The sequence below is a fragment of the Eublepharis macularius genome, chromosome 4 (genome assembly GCF_028583425.1).
Source record: "Eublepharis macularius isolate TG4126 chromosome 4, MPM_Emac_v1.0, whole genome shotgun sequence".
NCBI classification, from domain to species: domain Eukaryota; kingdom Metazoa; phylum Chordata; class Lepidosauria; order Squamata; family Eublepharidae; genus Eublepharis; species Eublepharis macularius.
In genome coordinates, this window is record NC_072793.1 from 142,093,112 (window position 1) to 142,117,593 (window position 24,482).

The following is a 24,482-nucleotide window of genomic DNA, read 5'->3' on the forward strand; positions in this document are numbered from 1 at the left end:
ACAGAAATTCAAAAGGTTGGCTATAGTCATGTTAATGTTTTACTGCTGGCCTTTTTGCAAAAAAGATGGCTTGTTTACAGTACTGCTACAACTGCTTTGAGGTGACACAGAGGCAATGCAGAACTGGCAATTTTCTGACAGTGGTTTTGGAAACCCCTTTTTGTTATGATCTCACATTAGCTACTAGCAAAATGTTGTTTATTTCATCATTATAACAGGCATGGAGGAAGGAAGCTGTAGGAGAATAGTGGCCTGCATATTAGACTCTGTGTCACAGGCAGACAACCTGTTTGGCCTCACTGTCAAAAACATGTAACATCTACCTGTAGAGAAATCAGTGCGCTGGCAGACAAAGGGGGAAGGGGAAATGAGTGTGGTCTGGTGTGCTACTTTTCAGCATACGTCTCCCATGTCTACCCCTGCTCCAGGTCTTTACGCCAGGTTTCAACTTATGCTCTATTTTATGCCTCCTGTGTCAGCTCCTTCTCAGTAGAAGTTTAGACAGGCAGAGTTGGACCCAGTGCAAAGACACAGCAGGGAGTGATTTCACCCTCTTCTCCTCTCCCTATTGTAGATTCCTGACCTGCAGGGCTATTATTTCAGACAGGTTCTGCAGATCCTACATCTCTGGGAACAAACTTTCTCAGGGTTTGAAACAGCTCCTGGTGGGAGAGGAGGACAAAAAAGACTCTTGTCCTACGACTTTTTTTACGAACAGTTTGTGAAATCCAACCTAGTTGCATTACCCTATAAGACAACTGTGTCCTATGTTGACATCAGTAGTCAAGTTCCTTTTAGTTTTAAGTGTATAGCTGTGTTGGTCTGCAGTAGAACAGCAGGATTTGAACCCAGTGGCACCTTAGAGACCGACGAGATATTCAGGGTGTACACTTTTGAGAGATACTGGACTCAAATCCCTAGGTTCCCTGTAATGTACGTAAGGATAAGTCATAGCTGTCAGCACTGCTATTGATTTAAAGCATGGATGGCTACAATATAATAGCACTACAAAGTTGCACAGGGAATTATTCAGTGAATTCCTGTCTCCAAGCTATGTTGCCTATGCTATCCTGTCAATCCATTGGTCAATGTTGTACATTAGCAAGGATCATCATGCTCCCTGTGCAACTTATGGCTATGAAAACCTTCATCTGGACTACTTGCTGGGCATTTTGTAACAGAAGGCAAGTAGTGTAATAATAAAGGGTTGTGGATCTTGCAACGTGGGTAGCAAGCATGAAGATTTTTAATTGGTATGATTAAACAATTAATCACAGATTAGACTTTTTAACTTTAATCCATGAAAAGATTTGGAGTGTGTCAAGGGCATTGCCCTATAGCCCATTTCATGTAGATTGCAAATTCAGCATGGTTTTCCAGTAATAAACTATTTCAGTTGAAAGAAACTTTGCTGCCAATTAAATACTATTTAAAATATCATCTATAGTGAGATATCGTGATATCTAGGACAGCACTATCCTCTTTTCTGCCTTGCATAAAGTTCTGGTATAGCCCTTAGCCAATTATTTTCTTCGTACTGTACTCCAATTTTTTCAACTATACATTTTTGACATTTTCCCCTCCTCACATAAGCATGGTTCACACATGCCTTTTGGATACAACTCACATTGCACATGTGAATCACTGAACAAACCCCCCGCCAAAGATAAAACTTCCATACTACCTATCTTGATTTGAGAACCAATTCATACATTGCTAGCAGCAACATGTGTCATGAGAGCTACCTTCCCATGACTGCTTCTCATTCTGGTCTGATAACATTTGGATCCAGAGCTTACATGGACAGTACCAATGATGTGGTCCTTTGCTACAAAGTCAAGTTTTGGCTGGGAGGAAGTGTCATGTTTGGGTGGCAATGAACCACACTGTGGTAGAGCCCACATTTTGCATGCAGATGTCCCCATTCAGAGACTTTCTGGTCATTTGGAAAGCCACTACTGATCAGTACAGTCAATACTGAGCTAGGTGGTTTGTCTTGATATAAGACAGGTTGATATGTTCACATAATGAACTCTTTCCACATGGTTCCTGGATCTACTGGAACAACATGGGAAACAGCCACAGGAAGCAACTCACATCCCAAGTTGCAGCTGCTAATGCATGAGTCAGCCCTCAACAGCAGTATTTTTCATTGAACTTGGTTCAATGAAACACATTCGGCTGCCAGCCATTAAGTATTGAGTAACCAAATGATGAGCAATTAATGTACGTCAGGTATGAACCAGCCCCATAGTACACATTGACTCATCTGTTTTATATACTTACTTCTGCACACTGCTAGAATTCATACTAAGGACGTGCTGGGATTGCCAGTATGCTGTGTGAGAAGGTATATCAGTCAATCTAGGAGAGCCACACAAGGCAGAGAGAAGCCCAGTCTAGTTCCTTAGGTTGCTAGACTGCTCCGGGAGTTCTGAGTTTAGTTCATACTGGCCCATGGTTCTTCGTTTTAGTTTCTCTTTCCAAGCAGTGGGAGTGCTGATGCTGAAGCTGGCCAGTTTGGTGTCCCCATAGGACAATTGCCAGCATTCAGGATTTCCTGAACCACCTAAGATAATTTTAGCCAGATCCCTGCCATTTGTCATGCACTCCAAAGAAGTTGAATTGCCCACCTATATTAAAATAGCAGTTGTGAGCAACATGTGATCAAGTGCCCATCTGCTCTCATCCCCAGAGCCCTCAAGCATGGCCCTGATTGGAATGTTGTCAGTGCAATCCTAAGCAGAGTTATACCTTTATAAGCCCATGGACTTCAGTGGGCTTAGAAGGGTAAAGCTATGTTTAGGATTTTACTGTAAGATTCACCATTTCTAGTAATTAAAAAAACCTCTAATTCATTTGTACTGAAGCTTAAGAAAAGAACTACCAACAGTTTTGCTGTGGCTTGATAAATAAATATGTCTTTGCAGTGAGGCATTCATACCAACATTAGTTGAAAGAATGGCCAAGAGTTGTTGGCAGGGCCGGCGCCAGAGGTTTCAGCGCCTGCGGCGGCGGGCGCGCACGCGCCCCACGGGAGGCGTGATGATGTCATCGCAGACGTCATCACGCACCACAGGGGGGCTGGGCTGCGCGCGGACCGCCGAGCGCAGAAGCTGCGGGCTGCTGCTGGAGCAGCGCGTGGAGGCTGATCCGTGCGCTGCCCCAGCAGCAGCTCACAGCTTCTGCGTTCGGCTGGGGTGGAGGAGCGTGCAGCTGAGCTGGCGTGGCTGGCTGCAGCAGTAGCTGTAGCCAGCCAGGCAGCCCCGTGCCGCCGCCGCCACATGCCCCAGCCGAGTGCAGAAGCTGCGGGCTGCTGCTGTAGCGGTGCGCGGAGGCTGCTCCGTGCGCCGCCCCAGCAGCAGCTCACGGCTTCTGCGCCTGGCTGGGGCGGAGGAGCGCGCAGCTGAGCTGACGTGGCTGGCTACAGCTGCTGCTGCAGCCAGCCAGCCAGCCAGCCAGCCAGCTCCGTGCTGCCGCCGCCGCGCGCCCCAGCTGGGCACAGAAGCCGCGAGCCGCTGCTCGAGCGGCGCACAGAGGCTGCGCCCGGCTGAGGTGTGTGGCGGCGGCGGCGGCGGCGGCGGCAGCAAGGGGCTGGCTGGCTGGCTGGCTGCAGCAGTAGCTACAGGCAGCCCTGTCATGCCAGCTTCGCTGCGCGCGCCTCTGCCCCCAACACCCCCTCCAGCGCCCCTCCAGTGCCCGCGTGCCCGAGGCCACTGCCTACCTGGCCTCCATGGGCACGCCGGCCCTGGTTGTTGGATGTAGATTGATATTGAACAGTCATGATGCTTAATCATTACCTTGATAAGTTTGCCTAGGAAGCTTTGGAGAAAGGACAGGGTACAAACATAAGAAAAGAGTCTTGTGGTACCTTAAATGTACCATCTTACAAAAAGTCTAGCTCGTGAAAGCTTGTGCCTCCATAACTCTTGGTTGCAGCAGATTAAACTAGCTACTGCTCTGGGAAATGTTAACAAATAAAGAGCTAGCAATGATTTTTATGACCACCGTGTGCATTTCTGATTCTCATTTTTGTTGTGGAGGTTAAATTGAAATATAATAGCACTCCCCCCCCTTAGCAAAGAATCAGAGTAATTGAAAGAGGGGGAAATCCTGAGGTTTTGACTTTTACTATTACACAGCCAAATACCCAACCTATTCAATCATGTATTTGAAAAAGAAAATCCCAATAATTCAAATGACTTATTGCAGTTCTGAAGGAAGAGAAAAAGGAAAACATAGTTTCCTAGTCCTCTAGATCAGTGATATCCAACATGGCATCCATCATTGTCATAGTGCTATTAGTTCTATTGCCCACTACTTCCTTCTTCTCCAAAGCATAGTCAATCCCAAATTTCCTCCACCTCATAGATGCAGAACGTGCTTCAGAAGACCACAGAAAGTATCGTGTTTATGTCTGCATCACATTTGTGTCTTTCAGAAACAGCTATCTCCATTATTGGAGAATGGTTGGGAACCTCCAATATTTTGTGGTTCACCCTAGCCCAATGTAAGCCATTTTGTGGTTGACCATTTTGTTAAGATGCCCCGGACCTCTCTTCCAAATGCCAATACTATTCACAGGCTCAACAGGGCTGAAACTGCTGAAAATATTACTGTACTGTCTCTGCTAACCAACATTTTCCAAATGCAACTGCTTTAGCAGGATGTGTCTAGCTAAGATTGCTTACATTAAATGCCATCAACACATTATCCTGAGCATGACTTGAGAAAGATACTGAAAAAGCAGAGGATAAAGCTAAAGGTGGAAGAGGACTTAGCTGTAAAGCTGTATAGATGGTGGTTCTTGAAGCAACAAGATTAGAGTATAATCAGAGTAAGCAGGGAGTAAACTTAGTTGGTAAGCAGTGGGACTTTGCTCAATTGAGGATCAAAATAGTGGCATGGTTAGCAGAGGGAAGCTGAGGATTTGCATGGCATTTCATAATACAAGTGTTATCTCCTATTGATGTTGTTGCAAGTGCACAATTAAATTTGGCTAATATTAAAGAAATATTGGACAGCTAATAGCATGAACTCTAGTCAACTGAATTTGCATACATTCGCACATGGATAAACTAGTTCTTCTGAAGAAAATAGCGTATTTTCCTTGTTTCCCACACAGTCATGTCAAGGCAGGCATTTCCACAGAAAATACAGTTCCTCGCATGAGAAAAAAGCCAGGGTGATGCCTCCCATCTACAGTTTATACAGTATTGTATGGGAAAAAATTAAATCCACCTGATTAATCAGAATCACCTTTTAAGGTTTTTAATTAATTAAGCTATGCAATTAGTTGACTAATGTTGCAGCCCTAACTGTGATTTCTTTCTTCACTTAAAGCCCCAACATTGACAGTGTTTTGTTGCTCTGTGTGTGCGTGTGCGTGTCAGTGAGTCTTCAAGATGGGTCCTGTGCACAATAACTGCATTCATTTCATGTAGGGACAGTTGGCAAAGTAGCAGGTGGGAAGCACATGTTTTGGACAGGACAGTCACAGTACTCTGTTGATATCTGACCTGGGTTCAGAAAGAGAGAACTGTTTGAAACCAAGCTTCGATAACAAACATTTCAGGCCTCCCAAGACTTTGGCAAGTTCCTTTTTAAATTGTTTTATCAATACTTCATTTTGCTGTGTCCGAGAGCTAAACTGAGGATCTTAATAATCTTTTAAAAATTTCATACCATATAGATTTGTTTTTTAAAAAATGAATTTAGTAAGTGTAACTTTTCTTCTTTCAACCCTAACTATTTGGACATTTCAGATAACCATGTTTTTATATGGAATTGATGGCTTTGTTTTAATTAGTTTCTAAAACTGAAGCAATGACAAGCTGCTGTTCAGGATAACATTGTTGAGTGGGAGCTTTTTGTGATCTGCAAATTAGAGCTATTGGTAGGGAAGTGACACACTTTTTCTTATCAAAAGCCTGGGTCATACCAAGCCAACAGCTTGTATACTGATCAGTTATATAGACAGAATACTATATGCTGTGAATGGAACAGCAATGCCTGAGGGAAGGCAGCATTAATTCTATGGGGAGGATGTTTGCTATGTTTGTTTTCAGTACTCAGATTATAATTTCACTTTGCTTGGAAGTTCTGTAATAGCTTAAAGCTAGAGAGGTTTGGCACCAGCATGACAAAGCTGAAAGAGGCAGAATCTCTTGAAGATTGCCAGGGAATTTTTGGGCAGAGGAGTTTAGAATGGAAAAGTTCACAGGAGGTTTTTTAAAGAAACTTTTATTGCTTGAGTTAGTGAAGACAACCATATGCTTTGAGCAGCCTGGGTCTCTAACTGAAAATATTTAAGATACTAACTAATATACAAATGTTAATTTATAAATTGTGGAGGGTATCCTCTCAGCCCTGTTGCCAGACATTTTGTTACAACAAGTCCTAAAGGTACTATGCTAGGGTTACCAGGCCACCTGCCAGCAGCAGCTGTTCCCTGCTGCCGCTCTGAGTGATAAAAATGGCAGTGTTACACAAGGTGTGATGTCACTTCCAGCAAAACCCCTGAAGTTATGTCATGTAGCTCCAGGAACTGCTGAAAACTTTGTGGGTTTACCATAGAGTTTCCAGTGATTCCTAGAGCAACATGATGTCACTTCTGGTTTTCCCCTGCAAGGGACATCATGCTGTGTGCACTGCCACATACCCCGATGTCCCCACCCCCAAGCTCTGGCAAGCTTTTTCATCTCTTTAGGATGAAAGACTTAATGCAAACTGTCTGGAAAAGCCAGTGAGGTGGTTGGGCTACAGAAACCTGTGTTCACATCACCACTTGGTTATGAAGCTGATCTTGGACTAGTTACTCTCTGTCTCTGCCTAAGCTGCTTCACAAGGTGTGAGGATGAAATGATGGGTGGGAGAATCATCCTGAGCTCCTTGGAGCCTAGATTTTAAAAAATGTAAAAGAATCTAAGTGCAGGTAGTCTGATATGTTTGTTATTTAATTGTGTTAAATATTACTGCTATAACATGTAATCAGCTGGTACTTGTCATTTTTGCTCAACGCCCGGTTACATTCAGTGGCCAGAATAGGAAAAGTCAGGAGAAAGTTTCTTAAGGTTTAGAAACTGTTGATAGTCTACCTCTGCACAAATAGCAAGTTACAGAGGCTTCTTAAAATGAAAGCTGGAAGTTGAGGGAGGTGGCCCCGAAGAAGCCAGGGCTCTGCATCCCCCTGCTATGACCATGCAACCTCTATGCTTTATAAAGCCAAATTCTCTGATGTTACAAAGGGGCATCTTCATATACGCATACTGTATTTGCATTCAGTTTGGTTTTCTTTAAAGGTTTAGAATTTTCTTCCCCAGGTTGTCACATTTCAGGATGAAGTGATTCCAAAATATGGAAAATGTGCAAAAGGAAGTAGTATGCATGTAAAGAAAGAAGGGACAGTAAAGCAGTCTTGAGCTGAGCCTCAGCACTTTGACTGTTGGAAGCAGAGCATTTTCACATGGGATGTTTGAAGTGGCTCTTGTTTCAATCAGGTTTGTAACAGCAGCATGCCTGTTCACCTTTCCAATACCACTCTTTAGCTTCTTCTTTTGTAGTACCAAAAATAGCAGGAAGGAGGCCCTAAGGCAGTTTTAGTTTCATGGGTATGTTTTCAAGACTGTCTCTGGTTCCTAAGCATCCACATAGGCTGTGATATCTGCATTCATATTTTTCCAGAATTTTTTAAAATAGAGCTTGCAGCCGGATCTCAGGAATTGAAGGGGTTTAACTCTTACACTCTCCACATGATGCTGCAGTGGGGGAAAAGTACTGTTTAAAATCAGCCCTCTTTACTTTTCTCACTAGCTCAGGAGGTTCCACTGGTAGAAAAGGAAATTGTCCCCACCGTAACAATTCTGCAGCCCCCAGCATCAGGTTTTTAGAGGTTTCTTGGTGATATTAGGAGAAAGTAAAGAGAGGAAAAATTTGCATTCATGAAAGCCTTCAGCTTGGAGTTTTGTAAGATCCAACACACTGGTTTCTAATGCTTAAACTGCTTTGAATTGTGTGTGGCGGGGGGGGGGGACCCAAAGAAATATTTTTTGATAAATCATCTCAAGATCCAGGAAAAGGACAGATGAAAGGAAGTACTTCTTTACTTAATATGTAATTAAATTGTGAAATTCATAGCCAATGATGTCCATGAGCACAGGCAACTTTTAAAGGGAATTCGATTCATAGAAAGCAGGTCCATCAGTGGCCACGTGAGTTAAGGAAACCTCCACATCTAGAGGCAGTAAACCTCTGAATTCCTGTGCTAGAGGGCATACTCTGTTTGTTAGCCTTCTAGAGCAAATGGTTGGCCTCTGTTTGAAACAAGTTGCTGGACTAGATGGGTAACTGTTCTGACCCAGTGGGGATCTTCTTATGTTCTTTTGGTTCCTCTTGTCCAGCATTTTCTGCACTCCGAGGTCCCAGCCAAAGATTTTGCCCTGCCTAATGAAGATGCCTGGAATTGAACTTATGCATAACAAGTGTATGATGGACCATTGAGCTGTAGCTCTTTCCCTTTGTTAACATAAAAAGGGAGTAACCATGATGTTGCTTGCATCTGTTCTGTTGCCAAAGTATACAAAGTACTTATTCGTCTGTTCAGTTTTGCTTGGAAGCTCCCACTGAAGTTCTTACAACTGGAGTCACACACACACACATGTTTGTGTGTGTGTGTGTGTGTGTGTGTGTGTGTGTGTGTGTGTGTGTGTGTGTGTGTGTGTGTGTAAACAAGCAGAAGAGCTGAAACATCTGGTGGTCTTTCTGCCTTCTCCTTTCCCTGTTGCTTATGTGAGGGAGTATGGTGTGGAATGTCCTCTGAGAGTTGCCAGAAGTTGCTGTGCTTTCGCTGCTGCCCCCCCCTATAATAAGCCAGCTGCAATGGTAATGCAGTGGTCCTGGTGGCAAAAAACACCATTGCCACCACATTTGCTTTGGTTTCTCCCTCCAAGGCACAGAGAGGCTTGTGATCATACTTTAAAAAGCAACAGCACAAATTAACCCCTTGGTTAGAAATAACTTTCCAGTATTATAAACTCTGGGAAACAACTCCCCCTTGCTTATTTTGTAATTTTCCTTACCTTGGGACTGTGGGCCTAAATTCCAAGTCCAGACCCCAGCAGGCACTGGGTGTTGCTGTTCCCACCCATCACTGCAAAGGGACAGCCACGGAGGGTGAGAGGTTCCTCACACCTACCTCTGCCAGCTAGCAAGCAGAAAGGAAAGTGGGGCTGGTTCCTACTGTACAAGAGTAGTCATGGTGCCCACTGCACAAATTGTATCCCTGTCCAGCCATCCTTCTGAAGCACAGGATAACTCACAGTGCAATGACTAGACTGTGCCATACAGCAGTGCATAATGAGTGGGGTCCAACCAACTTTTCCAATGGCCACTTCATTTACAGCTGTGCCCCAGGCAAACTGTGGCCAGGACTTTTGGAATTTTAGCCCCTTAGCGCACCTCCCCCACCCCCGCATCCTCAGCATCAGCCTTACTTAGTTCTGAATAAATGTGTCTAGATTGTTCTACATGTACTGTATATGGGAGTGTGTATGTTATCCCTTTTCGTAGTTTATTTTCTGACCAGTAATCTCGTATCCCATTTTCAAGGTTTTACTGTGCTTAGACCAAGCCATGCATACTCTGTTGAAAGTTAATTAAATTGCTGCCAGGAGAGCTTCTATTTTCTTTAAATAGCTGACACATTGGATTTCTATCACAGCCCCATGGGCTGCAAAGATAGCTGGTGCCTGGTATAGCATAACACAGACAATGTAATGAATTCCTGATAGCTGACAAGTGTGGGGGAACAGAGGGGCTATCGTTATTTAGGTGATAAACACAATTTGTAAGAGGAAGTAGTGTATTTAAAAATGTGTCCTGCAGACTGATATGCCACCTTGATTGTAAAGGAATTTCCACATTAGACAGAAGGAATAAGGATTTCCCTAGTTCTGCAATTTGTACAGCATGTTATTTGACGTGCAGTATAACTGCTAAACAATGGTAGTGGTCTTATGTTGTAAATTTGCTTTCAATGCTTTAACAATTGCAGTTTATATAGGATACTGTAAAGAAAGTTGTTCAAAGGGAAGAGCTGCTTTAATTTAAAAACAGCCCCAACAGTGCTGTGATGAAACACCTGGTTGCCACATTATTCATCATAAAACTGAGTTTCAAAAAAGCAGTGCAATTCATGGAATCGCCGCAGGTTACAAAACCTCAGGCATCTTGGTTAAAAAGGTACATGGAGGTCACCTTCTCAGGGCTATTCCAGTACAGCGTTGTCTACCCTGGCAGCCAGTCTCCAGACTCTCAAGAAGAAGACCTGCTGGTGCCTGAACACACAAGATTATAAGAAGAGTTAATTAACTTCTTCAGTGCAGATTGGCCAGTGCCTTTCAAAATTGCTGGCTGTTCTTTTGGCAGATAAGTCAAATGGACTGTTTATCATGAGAAGGGAGTCATAAGAAAAGAGTAAACACAAGGGAAGTGTTTGTCTGCATCAGCCCAACATCTGAAAGCTACAAGTGTTGTTATAATTTTTGTTTAGTGTAATTTATCATGGATCTTTTTTAATTAGATCATTCTCAGAGCTCCATTTGTTAAGTGCTATGTCTTTCTGCTAATACCATCTCTTATTTATTTGGCACTATTATAGTGTAGTTCCAAACAGCAGAAACCTTGCTATGCTCATTGAAGTTAATGGATTTAGAAAGATGTAACTCTGCTTAGAATGGCAGTGTTACCATATTGAGTGAAGTATAGACTAGAAATAATATCATTCTTGTCCCAAAGATGTACAGTCTTCCATCTCCTAGGAAGCAAGACCCTCTTCTCCAAATGAATCAAATCCTAAATGTATAGAATTTCTTTTATTTACAATAATCTCTTGCTCCTCCTGATATTGCCTTCCCACTGATAGTAGACTATAAGGTTCTTGGGGGCAGGGCCCTCCTCTTTTTTTTATTTCTGAAACTTTGTAGAGGATTGGTGCACTTCACTGACGCTGTATAAGTAAAGCTGATCTGTAAGGATCATTGCCTAATGCAAACAGACAGGACAAGGTAAGGCCAATAACATGGTGCTGAAATTGAGCTCTTCTGGAACTACTTCTTGTGTGTATGCTGAGGCACTGTTTGGCTGTACACTTAACCTTGTCTTGCCTTGACGCAAATCAGCCAGTATAAAAGACTGTGTTTCAACTGGAGTGTTAATCATATTCTTTTCTCTATTCAGCCTATTAGGATAGTTTAATAAAGTGAGTACACATCTTCACCAGTGAGGAAAGAGGAGCAGACACTGTGTTTGTGGGCATTTGAGTGCTCATCATATCCATCTTCCTATCTTGGAAGGCTTACAGGAAACATGTGGTTTTATTTATTTATCTATATCTGGAGCCACACGTCATTGGATATTACTCTATAGACATTCACCACCTGGGTTTTACAGAAGATAATGACAGTCTAATATCCAGTCTAATGTTCAGTCTATCTCCATCCCTCCATCCCTCCATTTCACCTATCCTTCAAGGAGCTTTTCATGGTTATCCCGTCTTCCATCAGATGGGTGGACAACGGAATAACCATGAAGACCATCCTGAGTTCCTTGGAGGAAGGATGAGATATGAATGGAGGCATAGATCAGATGGATGGAAGATGTGAAGAAGTCCTCCTTCAGGAATAGTGTCCTCCACTTTAGCAAACTCTGTTCTCTGCATAATCTTTAGGATGCCTTGTCCTTACAGTTCCAGTTAATCTAGTGGAACTGGGATTCTTGATGGTGGTTAGTCTGTGATGAGCCTGCTTGTAAGGATTCTAAGCAGACAGAATCACAAAAATATTTCTTTTTCCAGAGGCATTTAACTAGGCCTCTGGAAATGTTTCTACAATCAGCTTGTAGCCTGAGAAATGTTATAAAAATCCTTCAGGATGCCAGTGTTTTATTCCCTAGGTTTATATGTGTTTCATTGCTCTGGGTTATTATTGGCTATTTTTTAAATTGTTGAGGCATATCAGAGGGCCAGTCTCTGATGTGTATGTGAAGGAGCAAAATATGGACATCCTACAGCCACGGTTAAACACTTTAAAGACTTTTTGATACCATAAAAAAGATTTCCAATGGAATCCTATATGGAGTTGTTCCTGCCCAAGCCACTGAAATTAATGTTTTGATCGGAGTAATTCTGCGTAGGATTGCACTGTATATCATGCAATGAACTCTCCCCTTGGGAAAATGCCAAAACTTTGGCTGAATCATGTCCATTGTATCTTGAGAGAAATTATTGCTTGGCATGTAATCAGTAAGTTGCTGAAGAAGAGCTGGATAAGAGGCATTGCATGTCTGAAGAATGCAAGAGAATACAGAGTTCAAACAAGTCAAGTTATACAAGAGATACTTTAAAAAGTTGAAACATGTAAAAGCCTGCATGGCTATTGCCTAAAAGGGGTTATGATATCAGTATATACAGCAATGTCACTGTATATTGCTGTACGTTGGTTTGATCTCATCTGCAGTAATGGACTTTAGTTGGATCATTCTAAAAAGTTCCATAGATGGAGATAGGAAATCTTTATGACATAACTGTACACACAGTCAACACAAGTCCAAAAGCATTGGAGGCATTCCATTATATGAAGGTCTACCGCACAATTCCTAAGCTTTCCCCACTTTCTGTTGCCTCTGTTCTTCTGTGATTAGGCTCACTATATACAGCAGACGCAGCACGGACAGTTGTTTTAATGTTGATGTCACTTTCCATTGTAGATTTGCCAAATGTGCCATAGTATGTGTCTTTTTTGTAATATGAGGTGTCTTTATTATCAGCACATAAGGCTATGATAACAACCTTTCAATGTCGCTATTACACAAAAGAACCACAACTAATTTGACTAATCTAACGTTTGTGCAAAGAGGAAGAACCCATGAATGTAAGTAAAAACAAGTCTGCTGCTTACAGGAACCTTTTTGGGTCTTCTAGCATCAGGCAGACCGTGAATAATCCCACTTGTATTGCAATAAATCCCAAGCACAGGGCAACAGTTCAATTCCTGCCTAATACATGGGAGACCATGCCTACCACTCTAAAATTGTTCTTGAACATTAACACTGGACCCTGTTAGCTCTCAATGGAATCATATGCCAATCTGTTGCTTTTTTCCAAAAATTCTAAATGTTTGGGATTTAAATGTTTTTTGCAAACCCATAAAGTCACCCCAAAAATATGCCTCCAGTTTGATGTAGTGGTTAAGAGCGGCAGAACTCTAATCTGGAGAACTGGGTTTGACTCCTGCTTAAAGCCAGCTGGGTGACCTTGGGTAAGTCACAGCTTCTTGGAGCTCTCTCAGCTTCACCCACCTCACAGGGTGATTGTCGTGGGGATAATAATAACACACTTTGTAAACTGCTCTGAGAGGGTGTTACGTCCTGAAGGGCGGTATATAAACTTAATATTATTATTTAGACAATTTCTTGGAGTCTGGAAGACACATGGAGTCCATAAAACAATACATAGAATATACTCACTATACTCGTCATGTGCTGCATACATTTGTTGTAAATTCCTCCACCAAATTGACACTTAAGATTGTTTATAGAGAAACAGTTACGAAAGTTCCTTAAATTTTCCCAGGATTTTTTTTATTTGAAATATTTATAGCCCTCTTTATTTCCTTAGACTCAAGATGGTTAACAGTGCAAGAACAAATTGCAAGGATGAAAAACATGAGTGCATTAAACAAAATAAAAACATCACAAAGATTAAAAATAAACAGCCAAATCTACCCAAACAGCTCACCCCTGGCCCAAAATGTCCTCTGAAGTAGAACTGTCTTGTACACTTTCCTAAACCACGTAACCAATGAAACCGTAGTTTCTCTAATAGGCTCTTCCAGAGGACTGGACCTATCATAGAGAAAGCCCATATGAACAATCCTAAGACAGGACACCACAAGGCAAAAGCTGTCTGGCACGTGGGAGAATGGTGGATATTGAGGCCTGGCTTAAATGAGTTACTAGCAATAAGACAATCTTCCTTATGTTATTGTTCACATACACAGTGTTTCTTTTAATGTAGGCTCTTTGATGTTTCTCATGCAACTTTAGCACACTAGTTATTCATAAACCTCCTGAACTTTAGCTGGTCAAGCTAATGTTGCAGTCCAGCACATGGCATCTCAGTTTAATTAAGCACCCAAAACATGCACAATTGCACATGTAAGTTCTTGCCTAACAGAATCACATTCAAATCATGCCTGAACATTTACATAGTTAGCTAATGGTAGAATCTGTAGCTTGGATCAAGAGGATTTCCACAGTTGGAAGAGGGGACAATTTTCATCAATTTCTCCCCTCCCTCTGCAAATGTCTTACTCACTTCCATGCCATTTTTGGGAGATGTCTGTCCCCATGGAGCAACATTTCGGGGGTGGCATATCGGGCTGCAGCATGTTGCATTCTGTGGGTGGAAATCTCTTCCATCTGTGGAGATTATGGATGGCCTATAAGTAAAGCCTATAAGTTTATCTATTCTCTGTGTCAGTTTTAATTTTACCCTTATTCATTGTTAACAATATAAGATACTCTAAATGTCTCTTGTTACACGAATGGGTTCATCTGGAGTTACTAGAGTTAACAATAAACAGAAGCAGAGATGACACAATGGGCAACAATCACAAGGCAACCACTAATGATGATAATTGTGTCAAGTCAGTAAATCTTCCGCTAACAGGGAATGTTTTATTTAATCCCATGCTGTGGAGAGAGACGTACTTAGGGGAGAAAAATATGCTCAGCATCTTTGTGTGTGTGTGTGTGAGAGAAAGAGAGTGTAAAAGAACTGCAAGGAAATGGCACCAGCTGTTGCAAAATTTAAGTTCCTCCCGATGTTCTAATGAGGACTCAGTGTTCTACTGATGGAAGGGCACATATTCTCTTGGAAGACCAGAGAGACCCAGGCTATTTCCAGCTTTTCAAGTTCCTAGACATAATAAAAGTGAAAGAAGACAACACATAGGGTTGCCAGCCCTTGTCTGGCAACTGGCAGGAGGCTTGACAGGAGATTTGGGAGGCAAAGACGGGCAGGAATGGTGTCACACAATGCTGTTAAGCCATTTCCTATTAAAACACGGGTAGTGGCAACACTGTTCAGTACAACGCTCTAGAGATCCCCCAGCTCTCTGGTTTTTACCAATATAGGTGCAGATCTGCCAATGACTAACGCAGGCATTCTTTGCTACTTAGCTTAAATTATTTAATGGGCTTAGAAGGGTGTAACTCTGTTTAGGATTGCACTGTTAGGCTCACATTTTGTTTTTCCTTGATTTTGATCTTTTTTCTCATATATCACTGATTCTTTCATTTAAATCATAAAAAAACCCTCCTAGTCTTTAAAATCATTGTTTTTATATATGTAGCAAACAATTTCAATTTGTGTATGATTATATAATTTCAAGTACATTCATCTCATTAATTGGAATTTTTCCCAAATTGATTTTATCTTATTTTTAAAATGCTTATACTGCCTTTCTGTCCTATGAGGGCTCCCAAGACAATTACAATGTATATGATATTAAAACATTCAATGAAAAACAATGAAACACAAAAAACAGCAACAGGCAAAGGCTGACTAATAACATCAGTGACAGCAATCAGATAAAAAAACTTCTGTGTGCTCCGTGAAATAAAAAAGTCTATTGAAAAACCTAAAGGGAGATAATATTCTAGAGCTGGGCCCATTGGGAAATTCCATCTTTTGAGCTGCAAGCCCTTCTCCTTAAATCCACATGCATGAGGGGAGGGGGAGTAGAATTTGATTTGTCTGTGTTAAAGGAAAAGGCCCATACTTCGTTATTATTTGACAAATTCCAGAGCCCATGGCAACAAGAATACGTTCAACTCTAGTTAATTCTGACTCAGCTGAAGCTCTGATTATATTAAGAGGCTCCATTCCCCTTTTTGGGAATTGTGTTAAAGTTGTAGATTCACTTATTGAGATTTTAACTTATGCATCTGTAGGGAACCTCTTTGTTTTGGAAAAATAAATGATTTCTTTTTTTACATTTATATTTCTAATCCAGTTGAGTCCAAAACGTGAAACTTAAGTTGAATCCTACAAACCACTAGCACAAAGACTTTGCCTTGGATGGTCTTTTCTACTCTGTCATCCCCTTCTCCCGTCCGGGATGCTCATAAACAAAGTATCATGCAACACAGCTGCAGGGAAGAGAAGAAATTGAGTAAAATCACCTCCCTCTTGCACTTCCAGAGAAAGCTCAGTGAAGTAAGCTATCTGCTTGTGCAGTCAGAAGGGAGGGGGTAATTTTCCTTGATTCCTCTTCCTGTGTTTGTAGAATCTGACCTAGTAAAGATAGCATTAATACTGAATATAGTAAATATGCTATCATAAAGTGTTTTCTGTTCTTTCCTAAATACTAAATATTTCCAAATTAAGATGTCTTATATTAGTTCCAGAAAGTTGAATTTAGGAAATTCTAAATCTTAGGAACAGCCCAGAATACTTGTTTGAATGCCCCATCATAGTCATGTAAGGCATCATTGGGGAGACTATTGTCATGGCCAACATAGGGAAGGAGGTTTTCTCCTCTTTTTTCTTTCCACTTCTCCCCTTGTCATGGACACTACTGATTTCACATTCTTTGTAACTGAAGATTTCTCAAATATTTAATTTTTCAATTGTCACTTCACTGCTTAACCTCATCTGAATCTATCCTGTTCCATAACATTGATACCTCATTTGGGATGAGCTGACGGTGGTGTTACAAAAGTCATTGTTCTCAGGTCTGGGCTATCCACTAGGCAAACCTAGGTTATCGCCTAGGGTGCCAGAGGTGGAGGGTTGCCAGCCAGCCCTGTTGCCCTGGCAACGCAAACCGAAGAAGAGGCATCCTCGAGACTAAGCTAAGAAGCAGAGTGAAAACCACACTCAGAGATTAGTAAAGACTCTCAAATATGCTATTTGTAAATGAATGAATTAATCTCTAAACATATAAAATGTCGAGTGCAATCAGAATACATATAGTCAGCTGCATCAATTTCAAAGAACCCGGTATCAGAAGAATTTACACAAGATTAATATACAATATATCCAATCTGAGAAGAAAAATTATAGACAACCATTTTTCAAACCGTATCTCAGAGCACTCAAAGACGGTCCTCCATGAGGACCATTATGCACGTAAAAATTGTGTCATGATGTTATGATAATTGTTTCTGAAGGTGGAATTATTTATTGGCCCCTGAGGAAGTTGTATTCTAATGAAACAAGTCTAAAGATCTCAGCCGGCCGCTTGTTGGGCTGGGGATCCCTTTTGGGGTCCCTCTCCTTGAGTTTTCTCAGCTCCACCTGCAAGAAAGCAAAAAGAGAAAGCATCATTTGTTGTGGAAATTATGTTGGTACACTGACCTGGATATCATTGTCAGTTTGGATTGGAGATCCTTTGGGGTCCCCCTCCTGGAGTTTGCTCGGCTCCACCTGCAAGAAAACATTAAGAGAAAGCTTAAATTCTTGTGGAAACAACGTGTAAACTCTTTTGGATACAACCACCAAAGTTCATTGATTGATAAAAAATACTTTTTGGAAGTGGCACTGGAGGACTTGAATATACGGTCCACCTTAAATGTTAGAGGACTTGAATATATGGTCTACCTTAAATGTTTTGCAAACATTTTGACAAATGGTTGTTTGTAATTTTTCTACTCAGATTGGATACATTGTATATTAATCTTATGTGAACTCTTCTGATACTGTATTCTTTGAAACTGATGCAGCTGACTATATGTATTCTGATTGCACTTGGCATTTTATGTTTAGAGATTAATTAATCCATTTACAAATAGCATATTTGAGAGTCTTTACTAACTTCCGAGTGTGGTTTTCACTGTTGCCCTGGCAAGCAGCAACCCTGGAAGCACCCCCAGCCCCAGTGGGCAGCCTCAGGACGCCTGCTCTTTCCCTCTGTCTGTTGGGGGAGGCAGGATGGGACGGGCCCAGACATTTCTCCTTTCCGCCTTGCCTTGGCACTATGCCAGAGGATGAGGAAGGAGGAGTGCCACCTCTCCTCCTCCCCTTGCTGCCTTCTCCTCTCCTGTACCCCACCATAGGTAAGGAGCCGGATAGTGCCTCACCTCACTGCCAGGCCAGGGGATGAGGAGGGCAGGTGCTGCCTGACCACCTCCCTGCCTTGCTGTGGTGTAGGAGGTGCAAGGAAGGTAAGTGGTGGCTTCTTGCTGTGGTGCAGGAGGTCAAGCAGCTTCTCACTATACTTCACTGCAAGGGAGGGAGCAGGGAAATCTGTCATTTTCCTTGGGCTTCCTCTGATTCTTCTGTTACTCTTATTTCTAAAACAAATTGAAGTTACGTAAAAGTAATTGAGAGAATTGATGGTTGTTGTGGGTTTTCCGGGCTGTATTGCCGTGGTCTTGGCATTGCAGTTCCTGACGTTTCGCCAGCAGCTGTGGCTGGCATCTTCAGAGGTGTAGCACCAAAAGACAGAGATCTCTCAGTGTCAAGATCTCTGTCTTTTGGTGCTACACCTCTGAAGATGCCAGCCACAGCTGCTGGCGAAACGTCAGGAACTGCAATGCCAAGACCACGGCAATACAGCCCGGAAAACCCACAACAACCATCGTTCTCCGGCCGTGAAAGCCTTCGACAATACAATTGAGAGAATTGATATGCCAGCGTGGTGTCAGATGCTTAGAGTGTCAGATTGCAATCTGGGACACCCAGTTTTGAATCCCCACTATGCCATGGAAGCTCACTGGGTGACCTTGGTCCAGTTGCACACTCTCAGGATAACCTACCTCACAGGGTTGTTATTCTGTGGACAAAACAGAAGAGGGGAGAACAATGCTGTAAGCTTCTTTGGGTCCCTCTTGGGGAGAAAAGCAGGGTACAGATGTCAAAATGAAATGAATAATTTGCCTAGTTGTGCCTGCAATCATTTCCATAAGGTGGGAAAAATCTTCCCTCTGGTCATATTAGTGACAGTGAGAGACCTGGGCTGAATCCACATTACCTCCATGCGTCCCGGTGTTGCACTAAATGTTTGCTAAACACCCGGAAGTATAGCATCTTTCTAGCGCGATTCAGAAATTGCGCTTGAAATACGCTATACTTCCGGGTGTTTAGCAAACATTTAGTGCAACACCGGGATGCACGGAGGTAATGTGGATTCAGCCTTTATCTTTGCCACTGACTGGTCAACATGGCTGACTTACTGAAGCTATCTAGAATATTTGATTGTGAAGAACTCCTTACTTGAAGGCACCCTGGAAACAATACTCCTTGACTGCTAGTAGCGTTGCATATCAAACATTGTAATCTGATCTATGTTAAATGAAAGTTGATGTATGAAAGATTTCTCCAGCATTAGAGCAGAAGGTTTTAGGCTGTCTGATCTTGGATCTCTTTCAGCCTAATGATTCTATAACCTCAAATGATAATCTCTTTATAAAAAGGAGAAAACCCTTTAATGACAGTTAACGCTTCCTTCATTCACAATGGTGGAGGTGGCTTGCTACATGTGGATTTTCCACAGGACAAAGTGAGGCATACCTGTGAGTTGCAGGTACTTTGTTAATCATTTTTATGTGATGAGTTATTATGTAGAACTTTGTGGGTAAGCTAAGAGGGTGCTAATAATGTGTACTCAGAGGACCAATGAATGAATAATTTCAAAGTCAAAAACTAGAAGTGGAAGATTTTACCTCCTCTCTCTCCCTCTCCCTCTCCCACTCCCTCTCTCTCTCTCTCATGCACACACACACATGCGCACACACAAATTTTGGATTTTCCCAATTCCTTTTGACTTCAGGACTCCTGCACTTAACTGTGCAATCCTCAGCACACTTTATGGTGAATAGGATTCTACTTAAACCTGATTAAAATTGTTCTCTTGGTCATAGAATATACAGCAAAACAGGTTTGATTTGCCCATGCATGTAGAACTGTAGAACACATACAGTACAGTCCTAACCCTAATGCTTCTAAGCCCATTGACTCCAGTGGACTTAGAAGGGTGTAACTCTGGTTAAGATGCATTGTTAATTATTATAATGATTATGTATAGATGCATGAATGATTTTGAGATGTGATAAGATGCAAAGTAGTTGTGAATTTCCTGTACTGTGCAGGGGGTTGGACTAGATGAACCGGCCTGGAGGTTCCTTCCAACTCTAATTCGTTGATTCTATCCATAATGTGTTGTAGCTCTCGTGATGAACATTATGATGTGGACCTTTCAAGGAACTGTGCCCAGTATAATTTTCTTCGGGAACAACTTTCTGGATGTTCTTTACTCAAAAACTCTGGGTTAGACCAGCTCCATATAGAATTTCACCACCTAACTGCCTTGGATGCATCCAAGGAAAATCCTTGCACTGATGTGCAGTTTGCTTTTCTTGTCCGAGTCATCTGTAACTATTAGCCCTGAAAGACCTTGACTGCAGTGGACCTATGCTGTGCTGGTGTCATCCTAAGGGATACATTTTGTTGAGAAGTGATAGATGAAATAGACTCCATCTTTTAAAAAATTACTAGAATATTCTATTATAAAGGAATACTACTGAAAAAAACTTTTGTCACCTTGTAAAGAATGGTTCTCTGTGTATTTACTCTCTTTGTATATTTTTTTCATATATTGAAAACTTTTGCACTATTGAGTCAGCTGAATCCATGTAGCTCAATTGTTTAAAGTGATTTGAGACCTGACCTAGCTAATGATGGTAATCGGGCCTCAAGCTGTGATATTTTTGCAAGGTTGTTTGTTGATATAATCTCTCATCCATTCTGACAGCTTCAAAATCAGAGAGTAGATCCCATATCTGAGGTGTCAGAAGCATCTGCTTGCTCTTTTGCTATGGATAAATTGACATTACCAGCAGATGCCTTTAGAGTGTGAGTGACACCACTTCTGCTTTTGAGCCGTCTGTCTTGGCTTGTAACATCATGCTCAGGAAATGTGTTGGAACTTCTGGTTAAAATCATTAATGCTTCATTAACCAAGGGAAGCAGGTATTCGACCTCTACTTAAAAATTCTTAATTGACGTGGGATAATGTGGCCAACTATAGCCCGGTCTCCAACATATGTTTTTTTAGGAAAGATAGTAGAGTATGTGATGACAGAGCAACACCAGGGGTTCTTGGTTGACACACATCTGCGCTTAATCAATTACAGTCTAGCTTTAGGCCTTGTATCTGAACCAAGAAGGCTTTACACTGATGGCTGATCTCCATTTAAACTTGAACAAGGTCCCTCATCCTTGCTGATGCTATTAGATCCTACAGTGGCCCTTGATACAGACAGTTGATTGCATCATTCTTGTTCATTGGCTGGGATTTTGAGCTGTGGGTGGGGAGTAGCTCTCCAGTGGTTTCTGTCTTTTTTGTCTTATGGACACAGCGACTTTCCACTGGTGGAGCACAATGAACAGATGGGCTCTGTCTGGTGGGGTGCCTCAGGGTTCTGTTTTGGCCCTTGTCCCTCTCAATATTTAGATGAAGCCACTGAATGAGATTGTCTGAATCTTTGGAGTTTGATCCCATCAGTATGCAGATGACATCTAGCTCTGTGCTTCATTATTTAAGCCAACATATGCATCTGTCCTGGCTCTGAGCCAATGCTTTGAGGTGACAGTTAAGTGGCTGAGAGCCAAGCTACAAGTGACACCTGACACAGGTTGGACACTTGTCAGCTTCCCTCAAGTTTTGATGGGAAATGTAGGCATCCTGGTCTTGCAGCTGTAATGGAGAGCCAAGCTATAATACCAGGATGCCTACATTTCCCATCAAAACTTGAGGGAAGCTGACAAGTGTCCAACCTGTGTAAGGCATCACTTGTAGCTTGGCTCTCAGACAGAACCAGCTGAATTTAAATCCTGACAAGACTGAGGTCATCTTGTTTGTGATATATGCCCACAAAGGAAATCCTGTAAGGATTCTTCTGTGTAGTAAGCTGCTTTGGGTCCCTACTAAGGAGAAAAGAAGCATATGAATAAATAAATAAATAATTAAGCCCTGCAGTTTTTGAAGCAGAATTGGGCACCTTATATAAGAAGTCACATGATTTGCTGCATTGAGAAGCCAAGGCATATGCTAATACTTCATTTGTCCCAATGCATTTTTGATACAGAGAAAAGTCATGCCAGCACTTGATGTGATCTCTGCTAAAGTGTGCAGAGATTCTCCAGAAACCCATTGGCCTAATTAAACCTCCCAACAAAACATGTTGCCCACTTTTCTGCCAACACTCATGTCTACCTTTTAAAGTAATTAAATGAATTTCATTCCAGGTCCTAGATCTAGTTACATTTTTAACAAAGATCTTCTCATCCCTTTCAGCTACGTTTTTTGTTCTGAGAACTAGAACAGCTAGGGTGCCCTGGTTTTATTTTATCTAAAAGTTTAATTGTTCTGTTGGGAAACTTATCATTTACTTTTAGTGCTGGTGTGGACTTTCCTTTAATGAGTTGGTTGGACCCGAATATAGCATTCAGAAATATTTTTTCAGTGGCCATGATTTAATAGCCAGTGAAAATTACCTCTTCTTTTCAGACAGCAGCCAGGCCTCCTGTATAAAACTGTGTTTTTAATAAGAATAGTGGTATAAGTTAACTTTTTTCATTCAGTGCTATCATGTAAGAAGGCCTATAGGTTTCTGTTACTGTGACAGCTGGAGGATGGTGTGAATGGATATGCTTTTGAGTTGCGAAAGCTTACCTAAAACTGATGCCTGTCTTCATGACTCCAAAACAGTAATTTTTTAATCATCCCCATCCCACTTTTTATAGTGATGAAAATACAAGAAAAGATTTAAAAACCTTGCCCGTCTTTCCTACCAAGACGCTTCAGGAACACCCATCTCTCAGCTATTGGTAAGACCTATTTATCGATCTGTTACATTTATCTCCTGACTGTTCTTCGAACAGCTCAGCACAGCATGCATTTTTTGTAGTCTTCCCAGGCCGCCTGCTATGTCTTGCTAGACCTCCAACCTGCAAGCCTTATTACCTGCTGCAGCAGTGGCAGGAAAAAATTAATTTTAAAAAAGCAATGTTGCTGATATTGGTATATCATTTCCACCTACAACCAGGAAGGGACAAAGGGAAGCTAGGCATTTCCAGAAACTCTGTGGTTGTACCTGGAAGTGATGAGGCAGTGTTGCCAGTGTCACACACATTCCCCCTTGTCTCTGCCCCAGCCCTCTTACCAGTTGCTGTGCTTGGCCTGGCAACCCTAATTGTTTGGTCTGTGTTAGATCATTGCCATATGTCCTTAAAGGGACGGCCCACTCACCGAACTCGGGCGGCTTTTCCCCTTCACTCCGGACGTCTCCGTTTTCAAAACAGTTGCAGGCTGTTTGGCTCCCGGGGTTTTTTGCACCTTTTTGGGGACCGTGGGAAATTGCGTTCCCAGAAAAGGCACCAAAAAAATAGAAGCTAAACACCTTGCAACCATTTTGAAAATGGAGATGTCTGGAGTGAAGGGGGAAAGCCGCCAGCATTTGGTGAATGGACTGTCCCTTTAAGGATGTGTTGAAATGGCCTCTTTCTCACACTAACCCTGCAAAAAAAACAATCACTCAAAGAGCCATCAACTTGTCCAGTTTCACAGGTATATGTTGAGGAGACTTTAAATCTAGTTTGTTTTGACCTTGATCCAACCCTCTGTCTGCTACATCACGCTAACCTCTACAGCCAACTAAACATACACATGTAAATCTTTTTACGACAGTTGAACTTTGCTTCCTATTACTAATTGTTTGAAAACTCTTGGACAAATAGTATAGATACATTTAATCCCAGACTCTGGAAGCAAACACTAACAAAGTTGAGGAGCCTTTAACTAAACCTAAATCCAGATCCTGGACTTCATGATGAGTTTACATATTTAAGAAAACTATAGCTCAGCAAGTGCACAGTTTATAGAGACTGAAAAGTTAGTTCAAAGACTCTTCTATAGTAAATGGCTTGCCAAAAAGCTGCTGGAAAATCGAGTCAAAAGGGTACAAATGAGAGCAATTACCCAAACAGAGTGTGTATGAACTACAGAGATGTTGCCAATTCTGCTTCAAGCAACGTTCATCTTTCAGCAGAAACAAAACTTAACTGCAGCTTCTATGATCACTGTAAAATATATGCAAATTAAAATATATATGTAAAATATATGCAAGTTAAAGTTAAATTTCTTTATAAACTGAAGCTTCAAAATGAATTCCTTTATGTCTCCTAATACTAAAGGACAATTCACAGACCGTTTACAGTATTTTACTCCTAGATCTGTAATCCTGCATGTTGAAGTCAATGGGATTTAAGTTATGAATTTATGTGCAGGATTACTATACCACTTATTAAATGAAATTTGCAACAACAACAACAACAACAACAACAACAAACTACAACTCATTCAGTGAACATAGCCTTATGGATTTTTTGCACATTACCAGTGTGCATTGGATCATCTTCA

General features: G+C 41.7%; 1 protein-coding gene across 1 annotated transcript in view; it reads left to right on the top strand.

Moving 5' to 3' along the window:
• The window catches only part of FRMD4B (FERM domain containing 4B), a 170,940-nt gene that overhangs the window by 84,819 nt on the left and 61,639 nt on the right, over window positions 1-24,482 (top strand). The window contains exon 8 of the mRNA XM_054977130.1: window positions 22,808-22,891. Within this exon, the coding sequence (XP_054833105.1) occupies window positions 22,808-22,891 (84 nt within the window). The remainder of the gene's footprint in view (window positions 1-22,807; window positions 22,892-24,482) is intronic.